This window comes from Ictalurus punctatus, chromosome 12 (assembly GCF_001660625.3).
Source record: "Ictalurus punctatus breed USDA103 chromosome 12, Coco_2.0, whole genome shotgun sequence".
Classification (NCBI taxonomy): Eukaryota; Metazoa; Chordata; class Actinopteri; order Siluriformes; family Ictaluridae; genus Ictalurus; species Ictalurus punctatus.
This window is the reverse complement of record NC_030427.2, coordinates 17,985,210-17,997,038: the sequence shown is the minus strand read 5'-3', so window position 1 is coordinate 17,997,038 and position 11,829 is coordinate 17,985,210. Positions and strand designations below refer to the sequence as shown.

The following is an 11,829-nucleotide window of genomic DNA, read 5'->3' as shown; positions in this document are numbered from 1 at the left end:
CGGACAGATACTTAAAGTCTGAAAAAGTTTATTGTGATAGATGGATATTGCTTGTGATAGATAAAGATGAACAATTTGTATAAGTCAGCTGTTATGCCAACAGTAAAAAAAAAATTAATAATGATATACTTTATTTCACATATTTAAACTAGAATTCAGTTTTTTATATCCTTTTGGCACATTATTTCAGTACTGTGTTTGATGAGACCACGGATAAAAACAGTAGGTCTGGCCCTTCTAGTGAACTGGATAATGTGTGTTCAAGATAAGGCCTTTTTGATGTGTGGAGATATTAGAATGCAGGCAGAGAGAATTATACAGTGGTCCTTGAAAGTTTGTGAATGTTCTACATTTCTGCATAAATATAACCTAAAATAACATCAGATTTTCACACAAGTCCTAAAAGTAGATAAGGAGAGACAAAATATTATATTTGGTCATTTATTTATTGAGGAAAATGATCCATATCTGTGAGTGGCAAAAGTATGTGAATGTTTGATTTCAGTATCTGGTGTGACACGCTTGTGCAGCAATAACTGCAAAAAGTTTGCGGTAACTGTTGATCAGTCCTGCACATCGGCTTGGAGGAATTTTAGCCCATTCCTCAGTACAGAACAGCTTCAACTCTGAGATGCTGGTGGGTTTCCTCACATGAACCGCTTGCTTCAGGTGACAAGGGCATAGTGTTCAGGGTGTAGTGATACTAAACAAATAAAGAGTAGTACAAATCCAGGTGCAGAAAGAGATTGAAAGAATTGTTTCATTCTTCATAAAATGTAATCCCTTCAAAAAAAAAAAAAGTCCCAGATTGACTTTCTTTCATATAAGTACATAAAAAAAACCTCACAAAACACTATTGTTTTTTGTGCAAACTAATACTACTGTGTACACATCATCATTTGTAAAAAAAAAAAAAAAAAAAAAAAAAAAATTTTTTTTTACATTTTTGTACTGTGTAGGGTGGGGTGGTGTAATGGTTGCTCCCTTGTTAGTCTCCCTGAGATCAGAGTGTCTGGGGTGGAATGTCTGCTGAAGTACTCTGCTTGGTAGAGCAGTGAGCAACAGAGGTCTGTACTGTATGAAGTCAGGCTGATTAGCATTCTAGCAGTTAGCTTTTGCCCACTCAGAAATTCAAGCTCTTGAAAGTTATAGCACTAAAACACATGAAATTCAGCTCATTATGATTAATGATGATTCAATTTCACTTATCCTGAGTGACAATATTGCACGGGTGCTCTGGTTATCAGCGGCAACTCATTATCCAATCAGGTTACTGAAGTACTCTGATAGTCACAGTGGAGCTCTGAATAAAGGCTGGCTGATGTTAGCTTTTGTCCACTCTGCCCTTCAAGTACTTCAAAATGAAGTTATAGCACTAAAACACACAATTATTGCGATTAGCTTTCCGTATCCTGACTGACTTATCATGTTACACACATACTTGTTACAGCTGGTAGAAATAGTCCTTACCCGAATCTCTAAGTGATTAAAATGTATCTACTGGATTTGTTATGTGAAGAAGCCCAGTTGCACATCCAGCTTCAATCCTTCATCAATAATAAAATACTCCATGTTGGAAAAGCACTACCAGTGTTTATCATGGGGGTATTGCATTTCCTTAAAGAGCCCCTATTATGCTTTTTGTTTGTTTGTTGATATTACCATTCATGTAGTGTGTTATAGAGCTGTTTGTGATTGTAAATAGTTTGTAAAGTTTCAAAAATCAAAGTGTACCACAAATGGAGTTATTGACTCCCAAAAGAGAGAACCGATTCTGAACAGCTAAAACGAGCTGTTAGTAATTCTAGACTTACTTCCTGTACTAACCTATGTAGGTTTGTAACAAAAAGCCCAGCCTCTGGTCTTTACAGGCCGCAAACACTACAGTTAAGGTTGCGTACTGAAAGAGTCGGGTTCATGTCTAGACGTTGTTTTCTGCACTGCAAAAACAAAACCACTTTACATGGACTCCCAAAGGATGAGGATGTAAAGTGTCAGTTGTTAAAATTCATTTTAAAACAATACCACAGCAGTTCAACTCTGACCTTTGTGTTCAAGCCATTTCACTGACGACTGCTTCTGAAATCTAGCTGAAGTCAGTGCAGGATTTGCAAAATGATTATTCATTAAAGATGGGGCCTTACCCACATCTTGTGCCTCTGGATCACAACCTGTAAGTATGATTAATTATTTATGTATATATTTTCTACCTAATGTTCCAAATGCATAGTTTTGTGCTGTATAAGTGAACAGCCAGTGCACAGCTGTTAGCCTGTTAGCTGTTAGGCTCTGCTAACCGGCTAACTCATGTTATTGCCCAACTATATACAAACTTACCACTGAGATGTCCTGTTCTTACAGGCTTTGGAGAGCTTTGGGGAGTGTCTGTAGTATGATCGACAGGAGGCCCAATCAAACAATTCTGGTTCGGAGTGAAATGCATTTGCGTCGTGGGGCGTTCGATTTCAGCCACATATTGCCAGAAACCTTTTTTTTTTTTTTTTTTTTTTTTTTATGTTCTCCATATTTTCCAGGTTATTGGTACATGTTAGAAAATAATTCAGCTACTGCACCTTTAAGGGAGTTTTAAAAATAAGGTTCCTAGTTTGAACACTGGGTGTCGCTATCACATAAAGAAGAACCTGAAATTCTCCCCCCTCTACCCCTCACCCCTTCTGACAACATTAATGACATTAAGTTTACATACCTACATTTATGTTGCCAAGCTTTTGATGGCACCAAAGACTCAAAAAATAGAAAGCAGGCACTTTGGCAAAATGAGTATTCAGAAGGAAGTGTCTATTTTGTCAAGAATCAGTTACTTTAATGAAGAGGAATAACATACTACAATACAGCATCTGACTTGACAGCAATTCTTCAGTCCCAGGCACATCACTGCTCCCATTACAATCATTAACTGGTGGAATAAATCTGTCAGGCATTCAGTATAAAATGCTTAAACCTACCTATTGAGTTAAATCAAAATGCAGTAGCAGTGGTGATAAATTTTCATATTTATAATACAATAAAAGTTTGGCAACCCCTGTTTTAAAGAATAAGAAACATAATTGTGATAAATTAATATTTCCAGATAGTTTTGCCTTTTAAATTTACTTCATTTATTTTTGGCCAGGGAATTACTATCTGTTCCTACATTAAATTACCTATCTGTAATTCTCAGAACTTCAACCTAGAATGGGCCATAGTTATTGGCACAGGGTTGGTGTGGCAACTGATGTTATGGCAGGTTCCCTCCTGTTGGTTTGGAATCAAATCCTTCAGTCACACCAGACCTTTATGGGTAAGACTTTACTGTACTGATGTTAATGTAACTGCAAAGCCCATAATGAAGCCCATCCAACATTAGTTTGTCCATCAGTCTAGTAAACAGGTCCAGAAAACCTGTAAAATTATAAGTAATAACTAGGATATAGAATATATAAATAGAAGTGTAACAATACACAAAACTCAAATTCTATACAATACTTTTTCAATACAGCATAAATAAGCATTGCTTGAATATGTGTCTTAGTTTTATATAACAAAACAAAAGCTGTGCATTAGAATTAAACATTACATGAATTAAGATGAATTAAACAGTAGTACTCCGGACAGACCTTTATTTGTGTGATTCTCAAGGAGTTGTGGCTGAAGCACAGGTCTTATATCTGCAGTTATAAACTTTCCAATCCACGCAGAGATTTCTTTAACCTGGATTAATTCCTGTTCCTCACATAGCAGCTGTGTTCTGCTGGTTTTAGCTTCCTAGAGTAGAATGCACATGGATGCAGCTTTGGAGGATTTCATTGAGAATGCACTGCTCCTAATCCACATTATAATTCATCCACATCTACTTTCAAAGGTAGTGATGGGTCAGGATGGTAGAGTATATGTGCACTGGTGAAACAATCTTTGAGCTTCTGCAAAAAAATTAAAAATAAAAAACTTGAGAAATTTTGGTTCTTCTCTTATGAAGGATGCTAATGGAGCTACCACAGAACTGAATGCTCTGATGAGCCTCTGATGGAAATGAGCAACCATCTCCATAACATGCAACCTGCCAAGTGCAGTCACAACATAGTTAATTTAGTTACGCCCACACAACTTCATAAAAGGCAAAAAGCTGCCAGAGAGCAGAAAACAACAAAATGATGACTAAAGGGTGAAAGAGCACCTCCTAAGGGCAGAATGAGCAAAATCTTCCAGTAATACAGCTCAGCCATGGCAGTGCATAGGCTACCACAAGACAGGATCAGGCTAACATTTCCTTCCTTATAGTATAAATACCAGAGGGCCATGCCTTAATTACTTTCAGGCATGTTCAGGACAAGATTCCATTAAGCTTGTTTTGTGGTCATCCATAGGGGCAGAGTTAACAGAGATACCATAAGTCTGTTGCGCTGAAATTTGGTATACTGTATTGAGCTGTTAATCTGTAAGTAGATTTTAAAAAAATGATGACCTGATTGCATAAAAACATAGCTGCCATCAGCCAATCAGATTTCAGCATGCATTTGACAGGGTTAAGATTGAACTATTGTAATGAAACATGAATTATATTTCCATCTTGGGACCCCCGTAGTAACTCATACTCATTTGAATTGACTACTGTAGGGGGACTATTACTACACTGTACAAATGTTGCATTAATATTTATATTAATCTTGCTCATGTTTCCCTTCCATTTTTTCTCTTTGTGCTAACCTAAAAGTCACCTGGCCATTTAGAATGTAATATAACTTCTGTCTCTTCCAAGCAAATGTAATTTCTGTTGTAAATTGTTGATTACACTTGTATTGATTATCTGGAATTTATAAATAATGTCTATCAGTGTCTAGTATACTGTTTCAGATTCTTCCTCTTGGCTTTATTCATTGACTAATAAATGTTGCTTTTCTTCAGACATGGTTGGGGTGGAGTCAAGAAAATTGTACTCATTTGTAAAAATCTTTGATAACTAAGAATGTTGCTAAATACAAGAAAAACAGGTTTGTATGTAACAAACGTCCTTCGTTAAGTTGCTTGTTATTATTAAATGCACACCCCTGAATGAGCAGTTTATGCACAAGTCGTTGCCTGCATAAATAGGCACATTCATTTTGAACATAAGTGGCCAGCTCTGAATTCAGCTACAGTATATTCTTATTAGCAGTGTAGCAGTGTGCTGTGTTGGATTTTAGTTCTCTCTCCCACCTTCTCTGGCATTCCTCTTTGGCAGTTTCTACAAATTTCAAAGTTCAAATTCCCCAACTTTAGATGTAAGACACCTCCCTTACAGACTCACAATCACTGTATGATTCTCCCACACATGAGAAAACATAAGGATACACAAACTCCTTTAGGCTTATTTTTAGGCAGTTAGGCCTATTTTAGTCAGTAAGCCTAAAAAGGCAGTAAGCCCAGCGTAAAAATACTAAAGCCTAAAAATTCATGAAATAAGAACGTAGGTGGTGAATGTTAAGTTTATGTGCCGAATCTCTGATTTTCTATGGTATTTTGGCATTTTCATTGGAGGAATAAAATTAGATTGTCCTTTTACGTATTGTTATGACTGACATGAGTTGCATATCAGATACTTTAACCATGTGTGTACTATCCAAACAGACTGATTTATTTTGGTATGAAAGACACAAGAGAAAGTAAGGAGGACCCATATATCAGTTTTACAGTAGCACTCATTTATTACCTTAATAGGCTAATAATACTAATATTAAATAACAGAGAATTAAAGTCATTCAGTTACATACTCAGCAGACCAGAGTCATACGGAAAGAGTGAGTGTGTAATTGGCACTACAGTATACCCTCTAGCCAGACACCACACATTTTATCCAGCATTACCCACCATCTGCCCCAAAACACCAATGCCTGGGCTGTTCCTGGGTATTAGAGGTACAAAAATACATCTTAAAATTGTGATAGTGATTTTCATAAATATAAAAAAAAATCATAGTTTTATGCAACACAATAGTAAATCTTTCTTTTACCAGTAAAAAGACTGAGAAGAGTGACACTTGAAGGAAAAATCTGACAAAAATGCTACAGTAGTGATACCTTTCATAAATTTTTTAGCAATGTTAGCATTCTGGGACAAGCTGCTGCAGTAGAAGAGAGTGTCTGTGTTTGCAACACTGTTGCAATGGGAATTGCAAAATGTTGTAATATATAATATATTATTGCATTATATTGACTTTTTGACAGTTCTAAAACTAGGATGCAGGTAAATTCTATTAAGATTATTTAAAGAAACAAGTAAATAGAAAAATTATAAAATATAGGCAGAGATAAAAAGGAGGCAGAGATAAAAGGCAGAGATAAAAAGGAGGAAACAGGAAAAGACAGTAGTCAGTGTGCCAGACAGTAAAAGACATGAACCAGTCTCCCAGGACCACAGCTAAAGCACAGTGAAAGGGCAAGCACTCAACTCCCACAAGCACCTTTATTTCTACCAACTTATCAACTAGTTTATCCATGTTCAACACTGCCCCTCCTCTTACACACACACACACACACACACACACACACACACACACACACACACACACACACACACACACACACACCCATGTAAGACATGTCCCTGCTATTTCTTTCAAGATATAAAATGGAAACAGAAACACACAATCTTCATGCTTCTATCATAACTAATAAGCCACGCCCACTCATTTTATACATGCACTTAAAAAGAAATCTGAAGAGATTTTTGTGACGGCATTCATAAATAGACCATAGATGATAAAACTGTGCTTATAATAAATATGCACCAAAGTTTTAAAAAGTTGGTCTTAGTAACTGACTGTAAAGGTCAGTAAAGTGTTGCAGAGTTTGTGCTTAGGCATGCTTTAGAAAGGTTCCTTAAACAGGTCCTGTTACATTCCAGAAGGCTTTTATCATTACAGTGGTCCTCTGAAGGCTTTTTCCAACATGTTCAGTGCATTTATTAAGACCGTTTTTCAAGGTCTCCATTTATAGCAGAGTAAGTGTAATTTGCCAGTTAATGGAAACATGTTGCTATTTTGTCAGGTTTTTTTTTTTTAATGTAAACATGAATGGATGATCATACATAGGTACAGTGCTGTGAAGACGTATTTGCCTAATCCTGATTTCTTCTGTTTTGTGTATATCTCATATTAAATAGTTTTAAATCTTCAAACTAAATACAACATAAAACAAAGGCAACTTGTATAAACACACAATACAGTTTTTTTTTTATTATTGATGCAAAAAAAAAAGTAACACCTATCACCAATGTGAAAAACTGCTCGATTAAACTTAAAATCTGGTTGTGCCACCTTTAGCAGCAATAACTGCAACCAAACGCTCCAAATGGAGATCAGTCATTTACAGCGCCGTGATGGAATTTTGGCCCACTCTTCTTTGCATAACTGCTTTAATTCAGCCGCACTGGAGGGTTTTCGAGCATGAGCTGCCTTTTTAAAGTCCTGTCACAGCATCTCAAATGGTTCAAGACAGGACTCAAGTCAGGCCAGTCCAGAACGTTAATTTTGCTTTTCTTGAACCATTCAGAGGTAGACTTACAATATTCCTACACTATGCTTTGGATCAATGACTACGTTTACATGGACAGCAGTAATCTAATTATTGACCTTACTCTGAGTAAGGTAATAATGTGATTAAGGTGTTTACATGAGTCGCGTTTAGAATACTCCTGTCATGTTCCCGTTTTACATGTTATAGAACATAATTAGATTAATGGCACACGTCATTACGTCACTGCGCCAACGCCATCCCACTTCCCTCCAGAATTTCATGTATCAACATACAGTTTGTCTTCGTTATGGTACCGTATACAGTTTTGGGTGTTTTTATAAAAAAAATTTATGAACGCTTTAAGTGCAGTTAATTATTTGTCATGCTGTACGTGCTAAAAGACAACTGCTTGAATACGTGGGCTGCGTCTCAAACCACTTACTTACCTCTATATAGTAGCCGAGATACATGTATTTTTCCTCACTACCGGCCTATAGTAGGCAAGTATGCGGTTTGGGACGCAGCCGAACTCTCTTCTTCGCCGTAAAATGTTGAGCACTGCCGTGTGTGATCGTGTCCTGTCGCAAAATGCGGTGAAAACTCTCACATGACGTTCATAATGTGATTAAGGTGTTTACATGTCTGTAATACACGTCCATAATGCGACTAAAACAGGAGTACTCCACCTGTCTTAATTCAATTAGAGCTTAATTCAAGTATGACCTTAATTAGATGAAGGTAAGTAAAAATTGCTGTTTACATGGTAGATTCTTAATCAAAGTATGGTCTTAATTGGGTTAAGAGTGGATTATTGTTGTCCATGTAAACACAGCTATTGTCTTGCTGCATAATCCAGTTACACTTGAGTTTCAACTTACAGACTGAAGACCGAACATTCTCCTTTAGGATTTTCTGGTAGAGAGCAGAATTCATGTTCCCCTCAATTATTGCAAGTTGCCCAGACCCTGAAGCAGCAAAGCATCACCACACATTCACACTTCCACCACCATGCTTGACCATATGTATGATGATCTTTTTGTGGATTTCGGTGTTTGGTTTATGCCAGATGTAACAGGACCACTGTCTTCCAAACAGTTCCACTTTCAACTCATCAGTCCATAGAAAATGTTTGATGATCATCAACTTGTGTTTTGGCAAAATTCACACAAGCCTTAATGTTCTTCTGGGTTAGCAGTGGTTTTCACCTCACCACTCTTCCATGGATGCCATTTTTGCCCAGTTTCTTTCTGATAGTGGAGTCATGAACAGTGACCTTTATTGATGCAAGAGAGGCCTGTAGGTCCTTTGATGTTGTCCTTGGCTCTTTTGTGAATTCCTGGATGAGTTGTTGCTGTGCTCTTGGAGGAATTTTGGATGGTCAGCCACTTCTGGGAAGGTCCGCTACTGTAGCTCTCACTGTTGTCCTTTGGAGCCTCAGAGCCTTTAAAATAGCTTTGTAACCCTTCTCAGACCGATGTATCACCTTCCTCATCATTTCTGGAATTTCCTTTGATTTTGGCATAGTGTGTTACTGGGTAAGATCTTTTAACCAACTTCATGCAGTTGAAAGGCCCAGTTGGTACTGGATGATTTGTTGATTTGCTTCAATAAATAACAATCATTAAAAAAAAAAAAATTATAACAATTTAGTATGTGATAAAAACAGAAGAAATCAGGAATAAAGAAGAAATACTTTTTCACAGCACTGTAGGTAGAGCAGCACAACAGGGTACAAAATCTGCAGCTACATTTGAATTTGAATTTTCAGGCTTTGGGATCTGCTTCATATGGTACTAGATCTATTAATGTCTGATTGGGAAAACAGAACAGAGGGGGAGAGGTGTATAAATGGAGAACTGGTGATGGTATCTGGGTATAAAATATCTGAGGTGCAAACCACCTACAGTTCCTGTGCTGTGATTGTTGGAAGTCCTCCAGGAGGTAACATTGTTTGCACCTGTTGGGAAGGAAGCCGGTTAATCCAAGGTATGTCCTGGTCTTCAGGAGTAAGGGACTGTGTGGGATGTCCTTGGGTGCAAAGAGGGCTATAGTTATTGGCCATTTGTGGCAAAGCCATCATGGATTCGATGAGAAAGGCAAGGCTCCTCATTACTCGGCCCAGTTCAGCTACTTCCTGTCCAAGGGAGCTTACCTGCAATACATAATCAGCAATCATGCAGGCATTTACACATTTATTCATGTTATCTCATACATCTAAAGCAATATTATCCTCAATGGTATTAACATATAAATATAAACAATAATGGGTAACATGCCACCATAGGGTCCACAAATGAGAAATATATTAATTCTTATTTGATTAATTGACTTGATTAAAGTTTCCCTGAAGTAAATTCAGTGGATTGGACATGATTTGGGAAAGAACTCATCTGTGAATATAAAGCTCCACAGCTGACATTATGTAAGAGCAAAAAACAAGGCATGAGGTCAAAGAAATTCTCCTCCTAAGCAGGATTGTGCTGAGGCATAGCTCTAGGGAAGGGCTCCAAAAAGTGTCTGCAGCTTTGAAAATCCTGAAGAACAGAATGGATTCCAGCATTCTTACTGTAAATAAGAGAAGCTCTCTTCCTAGCAAAAATAAGCAAATTGGGAAGAAGGGCTTTAATCAGGGAGGTGCCTAAGAACACAATGGGTGCTTCTCGATACACAAATTGATGCTTCCTTGTTTCCTTGCTCCTCCGTACTCCAGCCTGTGCCCCGGAAATCAATTGAAGTCAACCATCTTGAAGGACATATCGATTCCCTTTTTGCACCGTGAGGAGGTGAGGAACGAGGAGTGAGGAAGCTTACAGAGGAGCTAGTATGAGGATACACAGGTGTATCCTATGCAGAAGTGTTTCTTGTCAAAAAAACCTGGGGATATTACATTTGACTTGCTTCGATTCCTCTCTCCTCGCATCTCATCCTTGCATCCTTCCCTCACATCTCAAGGGGGTGGCGATAAGACGCAAGGAAAGGAAGCAAGGAAAGGAAATGACGATGTACAAATAAGAAATGAGAAGCATCCAATATCACTCTGATGCAACTCCAGAGTTTCTATCTGGAGATTAGCAAACTCATTGACCTGAATGCAAATATTTTAAGGAAACAAAGCACATCTTATCACTTCAGCCTATTCCATCCTTACTGTGAATTAGGTTGGTGGTAGCATTACGATCTGGGTATATTTGTCAGTAGCAGGGACTAGGATGCTTGTTAAGATCAAATAATTGACGGACAGATTAAAGTACAGAGGCATCCTTGAAAAAGAAATACTCAAGAATGCTCAGAATCGCAAACTGGGGCAAATGTTCAAGTTCCAATACAGCACTGGCCAAAAGCACCCACTGAAGAAAAAAAAAGAAGTAGTGGCTTCAAAACAGTCTGGATTTAAGCCTGACTGAACATTGTAGAGATGCAGAATGAAAATGGGAGTTTCAGATATGGGGTTAGGGTTAGTGAATATTGGGAGACTGAGATTTCAGAAGCACTTGAGTGAGCTAAAGAATTTGAAAATAAGTTGTTGTAGTACTACCACAAGACAAACAAGCTTGCCTCAATGTAAAGTGATACAAGTTGTTTTACAGTACCTCTTGGTCAAGGTGCCCTAACTGTCCTCTGGTCTCTTCTGATTTTGCTGATAGCTCACCAGAGCTTACCTGCAGAATACCTGGAATAAATAGTGAATACAGACAAAAGCAAGTATGATTTGGAGAAACAGTTACAAAGTTGTTTAAGTTATGCATAGTACCAATGATCAATTCATTACATGTATACATATATTAATTTCCCCTCACACTTATAAACACGAACCTGTTTTGCTGGTGGTTGTGCTGACTGAACTGTTCTGATGACCAGGAAAGAAAGAGAATGCTAAAGAGTTCTCAGTCTCTGTTCCTTCGCTAGCTTCTGTACCATCAACAATCCTAAACACAGATGCACACAAGATGTAAAAATCAGAGTTCACTACCAATAACTGTTTTACATCAGTTATGAACCAAGAACTGCTTTGCTACAAATTTGAGCAACAAAAACATTTAAAAGCAATTAATAGCTTGTGTCTGATTAATAGCGGGTATAACATAATGCCATTGTCTGTATCGGTTTATTGCTCAAAATATTCATATCTGTTTTCAAATTTGAATTTAAATTGGACGTTCCAGTTTTTATATACTATGTTTTGTTTTTGGACCCTACCAATATGCCCTGGAAACACTGAAAAAAACGACAAATTATAACAACAAATAGCAATCTGCAGAACATAACTTTATTAAACTCCTGAACCAGACACCCTGTGGAAATCTTTTTTAACTATTTCAAAGACAATGCTGCTTTCTCA

The 11,829-nt window shown here is 37.5% G+C and overlaps 1 protein-coding gene across 1 annotated transcript; it reads right to left on the bottom strand.

Moving 5' to 3' along the window:
• Positions 1-3,843: 3,843 nt before the first annotated feature.
• On the bottom strand, positions 3,844-11,236 carry LOC128634089 (potassium voltage-gated channel subfamily H member 8). Its single transcript, XM_053684202.1, has 3 exons — positions 11,081-11,236; positions 9,395-9,642; positions 3,844-3,920 (listed from the first exon to the last, which is right to left on the bottom strand). Exons 1-3 carry the CDS (start codon positions 11,234-11,236, stop codon positions 3,857-3,859), a joined length of 468 nt encoding a protein of 155 aa, XP_053540177.1. The 3' UTR covers positions 3,844-3,856.
• Between the last annotated feature and the right edge of the window lie 593 nt (positions 11,237-11,829).